Here is a 12,517-nt window from a genome sequence, read left to right on the forward strand (position 1 = left end):
AATTATAGAATGATCATGTCTTTGTCAGTGGGCAAACCTACAAAATCAGCAGGGGATCAAATACTTTTTTCCCTCACTGTATTCTTCCTCTTGCTCAGTTGTGCTCCTCTTTCTATTCTGGTTAGAGACAGTTTGCGCTGTTCTGTGAAGGGAGTAGTACAGCGTTGTACAAGATCTTCAGTTTCTTGGCAATTTCTCACATGGAATAGCCTTCATTTCTCAGAACAAGAATAGACATGAGTTTCAGAAGAAAGTTATTTGTTTCTGGCCATTTTGATCCTGTAATCGAACTCACAATTGCTGATGCTCCAGATACTCAACTAGTCTCAAGAAGCCCAGTTTTATTGCTAATTTAATCAGCACAACAGTCTTCAGCTGTGCTAACATAATTGCAAAAGGGTTTTCTAATTATCAATTAGCCTTTTAAAATGATAAACTTGGATTAGCAAGCACAACGTGCCATTGGAACACAGGACTGATGGTTGCTGATAATGGGCCTCTGTACGCTTATGTGGATATTCCATTAAAAATCAGCAGTTTCCAGCTACAATAGCCATTTACAACATTAACAATGTCTACACTGTATTTCTGATCAATTTGATGTTATTTTAAATGGACAAGAAAACATTGCTTTTCTTTCAAAAACAAGGACATTTCTAAGTGACCCCAAACCTTTGAACGGTAGTGTAGGTTAAATCAGGTAATGTTCCACATGCAGCTACAATATGGTCCTATGTGCCCTGATAACACCCTCCCTTCCTGAGAACAACAGGCCTCCCTGTATTGCTCCAGTCACACCACAGTAGATTAACTTGTTGTTCCACTTTGAGTTTCTGTTGGGTGGTTGACTGACTGTCACAGCAAAATCACAGCAAAACACAGTAATTACACACACACACATACATGTGAACCATATCTGAGGTTTATAAAAAAACAAGAACTTTACAATCATTTATGTCTTCAAAGTCAAGTTCAAGAGCTGTTTGCAAGGCTAACTTCAGGATCCTTGCTTGCTCTGTCATGACATTACTTATCAGTAACTTTATGAAAATATATACACTTTAAAAGGGGTAAGATATGATGGTGATTCTAATTCTTCAGCTAATAACACAAAAAAATGTATCATACAATTCACTTTATAAATGAATAACTCCCTGTGTACATTTGTTAAAATACTAAATGTGATATTTTGTTTAAAATATTTCAATTTAATGAAGTCACCATTGGATCAGTGCCTACACTAATACCAAAGCATACATAACCACCAAGGGTATATAACCAGCAATGGAATGAATTCCATTGTCTTGCTCCCAGATTGCAAACTTTCAATAAATACCAATATCGATATGGGAACCTACAGAATGACAAGGCACTTTCTGTCTATCCATACTCATGGTTTCCAGTGATATCAGGACAATAGTGAAATACAATGTAGCTCAATAAATAAGTATTCCATCAAATAAAAAAAACATCATATACAAATAAATCTTTTCACTTCATTTATACTCAGGAAATCAAAACAGCCAATCCTGGCTATTCTTTAACTTGGTTCTGAATTATTCCATACCTCATATCAAATTGTATAAAAAACTTTGAAGCATGGCTGGTAATATAAAAATACCTGATGCTGCCGTTTCTAAAAGTAGCTGTACGTAACAATCAACAACCAAGTCCTTCTAACACTTCTGCCAGTGCATTGTCTGGAGTTGGCACAGTACATTGGCAAACACTGGCTGAATTATCAGTTCAGGCGGAGGGGATGAACCAGAATTGCCACTCGATGGTATGTTGTTCAGCTCCATAAGGCCAAACAGATGTAAACAGTTAATTCTTTCGTCCTCCTTAGAGGCATAAACTGTGGTTTATAAGGCAAAAACTGGATAAATACAAAATAAATTGGGGGTGGATCGTAAAACTTTAAAGATTGGGATCATGTGCCATGGAGAGGTTGAGGACTTGAGTCTTTAGGTCTGCGTGAGCGTGTCCATCCATCCTCTCTTGTCTAGGCTTCATCCCCTCTGACAGATGTGTTCAGCTGCTGTGCTCTGCTTTGTTAATCTCCTGAACGTCCAGCTGGGAGGTCTCGTCTACGTTCTCCAGAGAGTCCGCCCGCTGGATGGTCAGCTCGGCCGCGTCCATCATGGGCAGGGTGCTTTGCTCTGGGTACAACCAGGGCTTCTGATCCGGAGAATTCTGCTCTTTCCACTCGGGGTAACTCTGGCCTGCCTCGTGCACACACTTCAACACCTGCAGGGAGAGAGGAGTGCGTCAGAGACCGAGAGCTGAGCCTCAGCCTAGTTTTTCCCCTTCACTTCATTTTTTTTACAGTTCTGGCCTGAGTCATATGCATGTACAGTCGTTCAGAAAGTATTCACACCTCCCAAACCCTTGACTTTTTCCACGTTGTGTTACAGCCTTAATTTAAAATGGATTAAATTGTGATTTTGTGTCACTGGCCTACAGACAAAATACCCCATAATGTCAAAGTGGAATTATGTTTTTAGAAATGTTTACAAATTGATTCAAAGTGAAAAGCTGAAATGTCTTGAGTCAATAAGTATTCAACCCCTTTGTTATGGCAAGCCTAAATAAGTTCAGGAGTAAAAATGTGCTTAACAAGTCACATAATAAGTTGCATGAACTCACTGTGTGCAATAGTGTTTAACAGGATTTTTGAATGACTACCTCATCTCTGTACCCCACACATACAATTATCTGTAAGGTCCCTCAGTTGAGCAGTGAATTTTAAACACAGATTCAACCACAAAGACCAGGGAGGTTTTCCAAAGCCTCGCAAAAAAAGAAGGGCACTTATTGGTAGATGGGTAAAAAATTTAAAAAAAGCAGACATTGAATATCCGTTTGAGCATGTTGAAGTTATTAATTACACTTTGGATGGTGTATCAATACACCCAGTCACTACAAAGATACAGGCATCCCTCCTAACTCAGTTGCCCGAGAGGAAGGAAACCGCTCAGGGATTTCACCATGAGGCCAATGGTGACATTAAAACAGTTACAGCGTTTAATGGCTGTGATAGGAGAAAACTGTGGATGGATCAACAACATTGTAGTTACTCCACAATACTAACGTAATTGACAGAGTGAAAAGAAGGAAGCCTGTACAGAATACAAATATTCCAAAACATGCATCCTGTTTGCAATATGGCACTAAAGTAAAACTGCAAAAAATGTGGCAAAGAAATGAACTTTATGTCCTGAATACAACGTGTTATGTTTGGGGCAAATCCAACAACACATCAACTGAGTACCACTCTTAAAAAATGTCAATTTAATCAATTTTCAAATTAGGCTGTAACACATCAAAATGTGGAAAAAGCCAAGGGGTGTGAATACTTTCTGAAGGCACTGTACATAATGTAATGATATTACAATGAGTGTAAGTGGGGTGCTATTTAAGATGAGAAGCTAGCTGTTGATCATTAATCATCAGGTTTCCATTCAATCACAGCTATGAGCTACACACACAGTCTTGGTTTCACACACAAAGACACACCTTGCCTGGAATAGTTTCACGCTGCACATGCTATGAAACCAGAAGAACAAGTTCTACAGGGCCGCTGAGAGTCATTTGCTCTGCCTAAGAGACTGAATTGTCCCAAAAAACTGAGCAGGACAGAACCTTCCAGTGGGTTTATATGGTTACCATGGTTCCAAGAATTACCACCGTAACGTGCACAAACACACACAGGTATTGGCTGATTGTTGCTTTGGAACCAAATTAAAAACCAGTTATAACTCTGTCGTCAAACACAAAGAAGCTAAAGAATTTAACTGAAGGAAGATGAATAACAATGTTGTCTGATTTTATTTACATACCCTGGGAGCCAGAACCTCAGATGCTTTGTTCACCACCCACTTTGGAAGAGAACCTGAAATACAGAATAAACCAAATAATAAATATTCACAGCAACTCTTGGTACCTGTAGTGTAACATACACTGTATCAAATATCTTTCAACAAAGAAAAGACAACTGAAACATAGGAGCTGAAGGTGGTCAGTGGACGGTGGGTCTCACCTTTGGGGTCAGCCTGTGAGAGGTAGGTAAAGGAGCAGCTATTGGGTCCTGTGGCCTTCACCAGGTAGCCAGTCAGGAGGGAGATGGCTCTCACAAGGTCCTTTTTGGGAGGATATTTCTGTGATGAAAGTAATAAGAACCAAATCAGCTGATATTTGGGGCGTATGTGGACTGATGTAACATTCTGTAACTATTAGTAACTGAATGTTACATTGCAATAAAAACATAACTTCTTCATCCGCATTAGAACCACCTCAACTTGTTAAATATACACAAGGTGGTGCCTTGCAAAATAATTCAGACCCTTTGGATTTCTTCGCATTTTATTTGTTACAAAGTGGGATTAAAATGAATTTAATTGTCATTTTTTTGGCAACAATCTGCATAAAATACTCTGTAATGTCAAAGTGGAAGAAAAAAAGAAAGATGTAATAAATAAATAAATAAATATAGTCTTTGCATAAGTATTCAGCTCCCTGAGTCCATACATGTTGGCAATAATTACAGCTGTGAGTCTTCTTGGGTAAGTCTCTAAGAGCTTTGCATACCTGGATTGTGCAATATTTGCACATGAATGTTTTCAAAATTCTTCAAGCTCTGTCAAGATGTTGGGGGATCATGGCTAGGCAGCAATCTTTATGTCTTGCCATAGTATTTCAAGCAGATTTAACCGCATCAGTCCCGAGACCCCAGCAAAAATCTGCTCTTCATATTTCTGACTTTTATCTGCATGTAGCCCTTATATTTAGCATCACAATGAAGTGGTTTACCATTTTCTTTTCAGGACAACCAGGGCTACAAATAGAACACAAAACAATTTCACATAAACAGTTGCATTCATGACTTTTATTGTCAAATGTCAATTACAGTGAGGGAAAAAAGTATTTGATCCCCTACTGATTTTGTACGTTTGCCCACTGACAAAGACATGATCAGTCTATAATTTTAATGGTAGGTTTATTTGAACAGTGAGAGACAGAATAACAACAAAAAAATCCAGAAAAACGCATGTCAAAAATGTTATAAATTCATTTGCATTTTAATGAGGGAAATAAGTATTTGACCCCTCTGCAAAACATGATTTAGTACTTGGTGGCAAAACCCTTGTTGGCAATCACAGAGGTCAGACGTTTCTTGTAGTTGGCCACCAGGTTTGCACACATCTCAGGAGGGATTCTGTCCCACTCCTCTTTGCAAATCTTCTCCAAGTCATTAAGGTTTTGAGGCTGACGTTTAGCAACTCGAACCTTCAGCTCCCTCCACAGATTTTCTATGGGATTAAGGTCTGGAGACTGGCTAGGCCACTCCAGGACCTTAATGTGCTTCTTCTTGAGCCACTCCTTTGTTGCCTTGGCCGTGTGTTTTGGGTCATTGTCATGCTGGAATACCCATCCACGACCCATTTTCAATGCCGTGGCTGAGGGAAGGAGGTTCTCACCCAAGATTTGACGGTACATGGCCCCGTCCATCGTCCCTTTGATGCGGTGAAGTTGTCCTGTCCCCTTAGCAGAAGCATAATATTTCCACCTCCATGTTTGACAGTGGGGATGGTGTTCTTGGGGTCATAGGCAGCATTCCTCCTCCTCCAAACACGGCGAGTTGAGTTGATGCCAAAGAGCTCGATTTTGGTCTCATCTGACCACAACACTTTCACCCAGTTCTCCTCTGAATCATTCAGATGTTCATTGGCAAACTTCAGATGGCCCTGTATATGTGCTTTCTTGAGCAGGGGGACCTTGCGGGCGCTGCAGGATATTTCAGTTCTTCACGGCGTAGTGTGTTACCAATTGTTTTCTTGGTGACTATGGTCCCAGCTGCCTTGAGATCATTGACAAGATCCTCCCGTGTAGTTCTGGGCTGATTCCTCACCGTTCTCATGATCATTGCAACTCCACGAGGTGAGATCTTGCATGGAGCCCCAGGCCGAGGGAGATTGACAGTTATTGTGTGTTTCTTCCATTTGCGAATAATCGCACCAACTGTTGTCACCTTCTCACCAAGCTGCTTGGCGATGGTCTTGTAGCCCATTCCAGCCTTGTGTAGGTCTACAATCTTGTCCCTGACATCCTTGGAGAGCTCTTTGGTCTTGGCCATGGTGGAGAGTTTGGAATCTGATTGATTGACTGCTTTTGTGGACAGATGTATTTTATACAGGTAACAAGCTGAGATTAGGAGCATTCCCTTTAAGAGTGTGCTCCTAATCTCAGCTCATTACCTGTATAAAAGACACCTGGGAGCCAGAAATCTTTCTGATTGAGAGGGGGTCAAATACTTATTTCCCTCATTAATATGCAAATCAATTTATAACATGCGTTTTTCTGGATTTTTGTTGTTATTCTGTCTCTCACTGTTCAAATAAACCTACCATTAAAATTATAGACTGATCATGTCTTTGTAAGTGGGCAAACGTACAAAATCAGCAGGGGATCAAATACTTTTTTCCCTCACCGTATTAAAAGAAATCTGCCAAAGCAAAAATCGGATAGAAATGAATTGATATGGATGTTGTAAGTACAGAAATTGTTTGCTCAGTGGGAAATGAATATCCAACTAGTCAGTGACAACTGTATGGAGTTTGTGACAGCAACTAAACTCAGCAAAAAAAGAAACATCCTCTCAATGTCAACTGCGTTTATTTTCAGCAAACTTAACGTGTAAATATTTGTATGAACATAACAAGATTCAACAACTGAGACATAAACTGAACAAGATCCACAGACATGTGACTAATAGAAATTGAATAATGTGTCCCTGAACAAAGGGGGGGTCAAAATCAAAAGTAACAGTCAGTATCTGGTGTGGCCACCAGCTGCATTAAGTACTGCAGTGCATCTCCTCCTCATTGACTGCACCAGATTAGCTAGTTCTTGCTGTGAGATGTTACCCCACTCTTCCATCAAGGCACCTACAAGTTCCCGGACATTTCTGGGGGGAATGGCTCTAGCCCTCACCCTCCGATCCAACAGGTCCCAGATGTGCTCATTGGGATTGAGATCCGGGCTCTTCGCTGGCCATGGCAGAACACTGACATTACTGTCTTGCAGGAAATCACGCACAGAAAGAGCAATATGGCTGGTGGCATTGTCATGCTGGAGGGTCATGTCAGGATGAGCCTGCAGGAAGGGTACCACATGAGGGAGGAGGATGTCTTCCCTGTAACGCACAGTGTTGAGATTGCCTGCAATGACAACAAGCTCAGTCCGATGATGCTGTGACACACCGCCCCAGACCATGAAGGACCCTCCACCTCCAAATCGATCCCGCCCCAGAGTACAGGCTTCGGTGTAACGCTCATTCCTTCAACGATAAACGCGAATCCGACCATCACCCCTGGTGAGACAAAACCACGACTCGTCAGTGAAGATAACTTTTTGCCAATCCTGTCTGGTCCAGCAACGGTGGGTTTGTGCCCATAGGCGACATTGTTGCCGGTGATGTCTGGTGTGGACCTGCCTTACAACAGGCCTACAAGCCCTCAGTCCAGCCTCTCTCAGCCTATTGCGGACAGTCTGAGCACTGATGGAGGGATTGTGTGTTCCTGGTGTAACTCAGGCAGTTGTTGTTGCCATCCTGTACCTGTCCCGCAGGTGTGATGTTCGGATGTACCGATCCTTTGCCGGTGTTGTTACACGTGGTCTGCCACTGCGAGGACGATCAGCTGTCCGTCCTATCTCCCTGTAGCGCTGTCTTAGGCGTCTCACAGTACAGACATTGCAATTTATTGCCCTGGCCACATCTGCAGTCCTCATGCCTCCTTGCAGCATGCCTAAGGCACGTTCACGCAGATGAGCAGGGACCCTGGGCATCTTTCTTTTGGTGTTTTTCAGAGTCTGTAGAAAGGCCTCTTTAGTGTCCTAAGTTTTCATAACTGTGACCTTAATTGCCTACCGTCTGTTAGCTGTTAGTGTCTTAATGACCGTTCCACAGGTGCATGTTCATTAATTGTTTATGGTTCATTGAACAAGCATGGGAAACAGTGGATAAACACTTTACAATGAAGATCTGTGAAGTTATTTGGATTTTTACAAATTATCTTTGAAAGACAGGGTCTTGAAAAAGGGCTGTTTCTTTTTTTGCTGAGTTTATGTGAGCTTATTACAGTATTATTGACACTATGTCCTGGGATTTCCTATGTAGAAGAACCCCTTACCTTCTAATGACTTTTGTAGCTTGTGAGGGTCATAGAGCAAAACATGCGTGGTACACGTGCGTGCTCGTGAATCTCAGCTTTTCATAGAAACTGTAGCTTTTAAATCGTTTGTAGCTCAAACCATTTTGACTCTACAGACGTTTTTGTAAAAAAATATCCAGCCCCGGGCCCCTTCGGGGTCCCACAAACACTGCTCTAGCTCAGCCCCCGTTAATCACACAGACTAATAGTTGGTACCACAATGTTTAAAAAGGGTTAGAAGTCCTAAATCATGCCGGCACGACGGTGGGACTCATTGGGTTAAGTCAAAACTGTAACTTGGCCACTCAGAAACATTCACTGTCTTCTTGGTTAGCAACTCCAGTGTAGATTTGGCCTTGTGTTGTAGATTATTGTCCTGCTGAAAGGTGAATTCCTCTCCCAGTGTCTGGTGTAAAGCAGACTGAAGCAGGTTTTGCTCTAGGATTTTGCCTGTGCTTAGCCCTATCCTGTTTCTTTTTATCCTGAAAAACTCCCCAGTATTTGCCGATGTCAAGCATACCCATACCATGATGCAGCCACCACCATGCTTGAAAATAAGGAGGCAGTTACTTAGTGATGTGTTGTTGGACTTGCCCCAAACATAGGGCTTTGCATTTAGGCCAAAAGGTGCATTTCTTTGCCATGTTTTTTTGCAATATTATTTAAGTGCCTTGTTGCATTCAAAATGCATGTTTTGGAATATTTGTATTCTGTATATTTGTGTTCTTATTTTCACTCTGTCATTTAGGTCATTATTGTGGAGTCACTACAATGTTATTGATCCATCCTCAGCTCTCTCCCATCACAGCCATTGAACTCTGTAGCCATTTTAAAATCACCAATGGCCCCATGGTAACATCCCTGAGCAGTTTCATTCCTGTCCTGCAGCTCAGTTCAGAAGGACGACTGTATCTTTGTTGTGTCTGGGTGGTTTAATACATAATGCACAGCATAATTTGTAACATGACCATGCTTTAAGAGATATTCAATGTCTGATTTGTTATTGTTACCAACCTACCAATCACTGCCCTTCTTAATGAGGCTTTTGAAAAGCTCCCTGGTCTTTGTAGTTGAATCTGTGCTTTAAAGTCAATACTTGACTGAGGGACCTTACATATGTATGTATGGGGGACAGAGGAAGGCTTAATCATTTAAAAATCAAGTCAACCCCTATTATTTCACAGAGTGAGTACATATAACTTTTTATGTGATTGTTAAGCTACATTTTACTTCTGAACTAATTTAGGCGTGCCTAAACAAAGGGGCTGAATACTTATGCAACGACTATATTCTTTATATTATTTTTTATTAGTCTTTTTTTAAAGTCAAATGTTTCTTCCACTTTGACAGAGTATTTAATGTATATTGTTGACAAAAAAATGACAATTAAATCCATTTGAATCCCACTTTGTAACACAATAAAATGTGAAGAAATCCAAGGGATCTGAATACTTTTGTAAGGCACTGTATGAGGACAATAGCTGACATTGAACTATACGAATGGTAGAGCAGAGACAGATTGCTGTATGTACTGGATGGTTGCTAAGAGCCAGAGAGTCTACAGACAGAGGAGGTGGAGGTGCAAGGCGTACGTACCGGGTGTTTGACTGAGTAGTTAACGATCACATACTCGTTGTCCGTCACCTGCCACGAACGCAGAGTCACCACATCTCTGTTCTTCAGTGGCTTCGGACACAGCCCTGAAAACCAAAAGGGACAACAACAAATTAAAAACAACTTGATAGCTTTCCTACAAACAACACCCCTTCCTTGCCCCACCCTCCTGTCATGGTAACCAAAGATTCAGAGGACCAACAGTGGCAGCAACTGCACTCTCGTGTTGACTACAAATACACTCTGAAAACCAGCTCCCTCATGCCTTATCTGAACTCCTGAGGGCAGGATGAGAAGTAGACTACAACTGCTGATGGAACCATTGCAATATAGTGTAATGTATGTAAGTCAGTGAGAGAGGATGAAATGGAAACTGAGAGACTCAGTGGAGGGTCAACATGGAGAAAGGGGTTCCTTAGAGCAAGGGGAAAGTGGAAGGAATGTAAATTAAATACTTTACACCAGATTTACTGCACATTTTCACCTGTGGTCATGTCATGTTTGAACCTGTGGTTCAAAGTCAAACGCTTAGTAAATTTGACCAGTCAGGTTCTTGCACTGAGAGGTTTGAGACAATAACAGAGGAATGTGGAACAGCACTTTTAACTCAAGCAGATAAGAGGGACGCACATGAGTAATAGCCCAAATCGGTGTTAGGGGAGAGACGGGCAATGTCAAAGCTCTCCAACATGGTGGGGTCCCACTTCTTGCGATACAGTCCATCATGAAGGACGTCATACATGGTGGCGGCCGACACATCTTTTATGGTCATTCTGCACTGAAATAAAAAAATCAAAAAGAGAGCCTTGAAGTAAATTGATTATTGAAGTAATACAATAAATGAATTCCATCTCAAGATCGGGTCTTAACTGTTGAGTATTAACTACAATAAAATATGACACCAGATAAACCAATGGTCATTGAAAACTGGAAACCCCCTAGGTGTTCTTGTAACAATGCTGCCACACAAAATGATTATGGTGGAAATGTGTAACAGAAAACCTGTGTTACGCTGTCTCCAAGGACATTGAAAGGCTCTTCAACCCTGTTCCCGGAGCGCTACCCACCTGTAGGTTTTTGCTCCAACCCCAGTTGTAACTAACCTGATTCAGCTCATCAACCTGCTAATTATTAGAATCAGGTGCGCTAGATTAGGGTTGGAGCAAAAACCTACAAGATGGCAGCTCTCCAGGAACAGGGTTGGAGAGCCCTGACAGAGATACATTAGAAAAAGTCAGGCAAAAGAGAGAAAAGGGTAAAAGTTAGTCCTTTAATGCAATGGCTATTGCTCTATTCAGACTATGGGATTCATAATGGAATACAGGATATGCCCCTATTTTGTCAATATAGTTGACTGAAAATATAACATATTTTGGTCAAACAACTCAACTGATCCATGGCTATAACTTTATACTGTTACAGTGCTAACACATTAGGCTACACTACTGTGTATCAAATCGACAGATGAGTCAAGCCAAAGTGTCCTTACCTTTATCTTGTGAACTTTAGGGACGTTTTTGTTTCCTTGAGGGGATGTTACAGGGGCCACCTCGACCCAGACCTCCATTCCGTTCTTGTCATATTTACTGTACCAGTTGTCCGTTGACAAGGCTTGTCTTCTGAAGTCTGTGAAGACTGCCTCGTCTGGTATAATTCCCGAAAGAATTCGAGACATAATAACGTTTTCTGAATGAATCGGGGGGGAGGGGGAAACGGTAGCAACTTAACAAGCAGTAAAACAAGTGCGAAAGACAATGTTAGTAAAGTCACTGAATTGATGTTGTGTATCCAGTCCGATACTCCTGCCTCCAAAATGCTATTATATTATGACAGTGAGATCAATCCGGTGATAATCACTAATTATCATATCAAGTTAGACTGGATTTTTGTGTTGGATTCCTGACCTACCCAGCTTCCACCCGAAAATAACGCAGAACAGCTCCTCACGTCACTGTTTCCGAAATTCACACAGGTGTAGCCTACAGGAATCTTGTCTGCACACCTAGGTTTGGAATGAGACCAACTACTCCTAGCTTGTGTTAGCTCAACTTGGCTGACGTTGGGAATGATGGTAGCCCTAGATTTATTTCGTACATAAAGTCCAGGGCCCGGTTTCCCAAAAGCATCTTAAGGATACGTTAATCGTTATAACCTTCGTAGGAGCATCGTTAAATCTCCGAGCTGTTTCCCAAAACCATCGTTGCTAAAGTTGCTCTTGAAAACGCTCGTTATTACCAACGGCCTCAGACCACTCCTAGATCAGCCAAGTACGTCGCTAGATGCTTTTTGCCCTTCCGCGTCACTTTATGCAGTTTTCTGCTAAACACTAAATCAAGACGTTTATCTGTCTTTTGTGCTGACAACTTCAGAAGTAATGTGACAACTACAAATACAGTTGCCCATTTCTTTGCATAACAAGCGAAGGATATAAAGACGCTTCAAATGAAAATGAAAAAAGAGATGACTGTATTAAAATATAAATAGGCTACAGTATGGGCTACATAGACCTATATATTTCAATGATATTGAAATCAGATTCATGTTAATTCAATTGAGTTTTATTTAGTTATTTGTACGCTACTGTCACATTTTTGCCTCGATATATTTCATGTGTAACATGTGCGCAATGATGTGCCAAATCTTGATTTAGGTCATTAATTATTGTAGGGTATTAGGTGCCATAGGGGATTTCT

The 12,517-nt window shown here is 41.2% G+C and overlaps 1 protein-coding gene across 2 annotated transcripts; it reads right to left on the reverse strand.

The window, feature by feature from the left end:
- Window positions 1-904: 904 nt before the first annotated feature.
- Window positions 905-12,070, reverse strand: LOC121536581 (START domain-containing protein 10). Of its 2 annotated transcripts, XM_041843978.1 has the most exons (7): window positions 11,733-12,070; window positions 11,314-11,510; window positions 10,455-10,602; window positions 9,807-9,910; window positions 4,040-4,157; window positions 3,840-3,892; window positions 905-2,247 (listed from the first exon to the last, which is right to left on the reverse strand). In XM_041843978.1, the coding sequence occupies exons 2-7, from the start codon at window positions 11,497-11,499 to the stop codon at window positions 2,032-2,034; spliced, it is 825 nt and encodes a 274-aa protein (XP_041699912.1). In that variant the 5' UTR covers window positions 11,500-11,510; window positions 11,733-12,070; the 3' UTR covers window positions 905-2,031. The 2 variants fall into 2 exon arrangements, with proteins under 2 accessions (XP_041699912.1, XP_041699902.1); XM_041843968.1 differs by lacking the exon at window positions 11,733-12,070 and having other exon boundaries at window positions 11,314-11,721.
- Window positions 12,071-12,517: the final 447 nt, after the last annotated feature.

This window comes from Coregonus clupeaformis, chromosome 2 (genome assembly GCF_020615455.1).
Source record: "Coregonus clupeaformis isolate EN_2021a chromosome 2, ASM2061545v1, whole genome shotgun sequence".
NCBI lineage: Eukaryota > Metazoa > Chordata > Actinopteri > Salmoniformes > Salmonidae > Coregonus > Coregonus clupeaformis.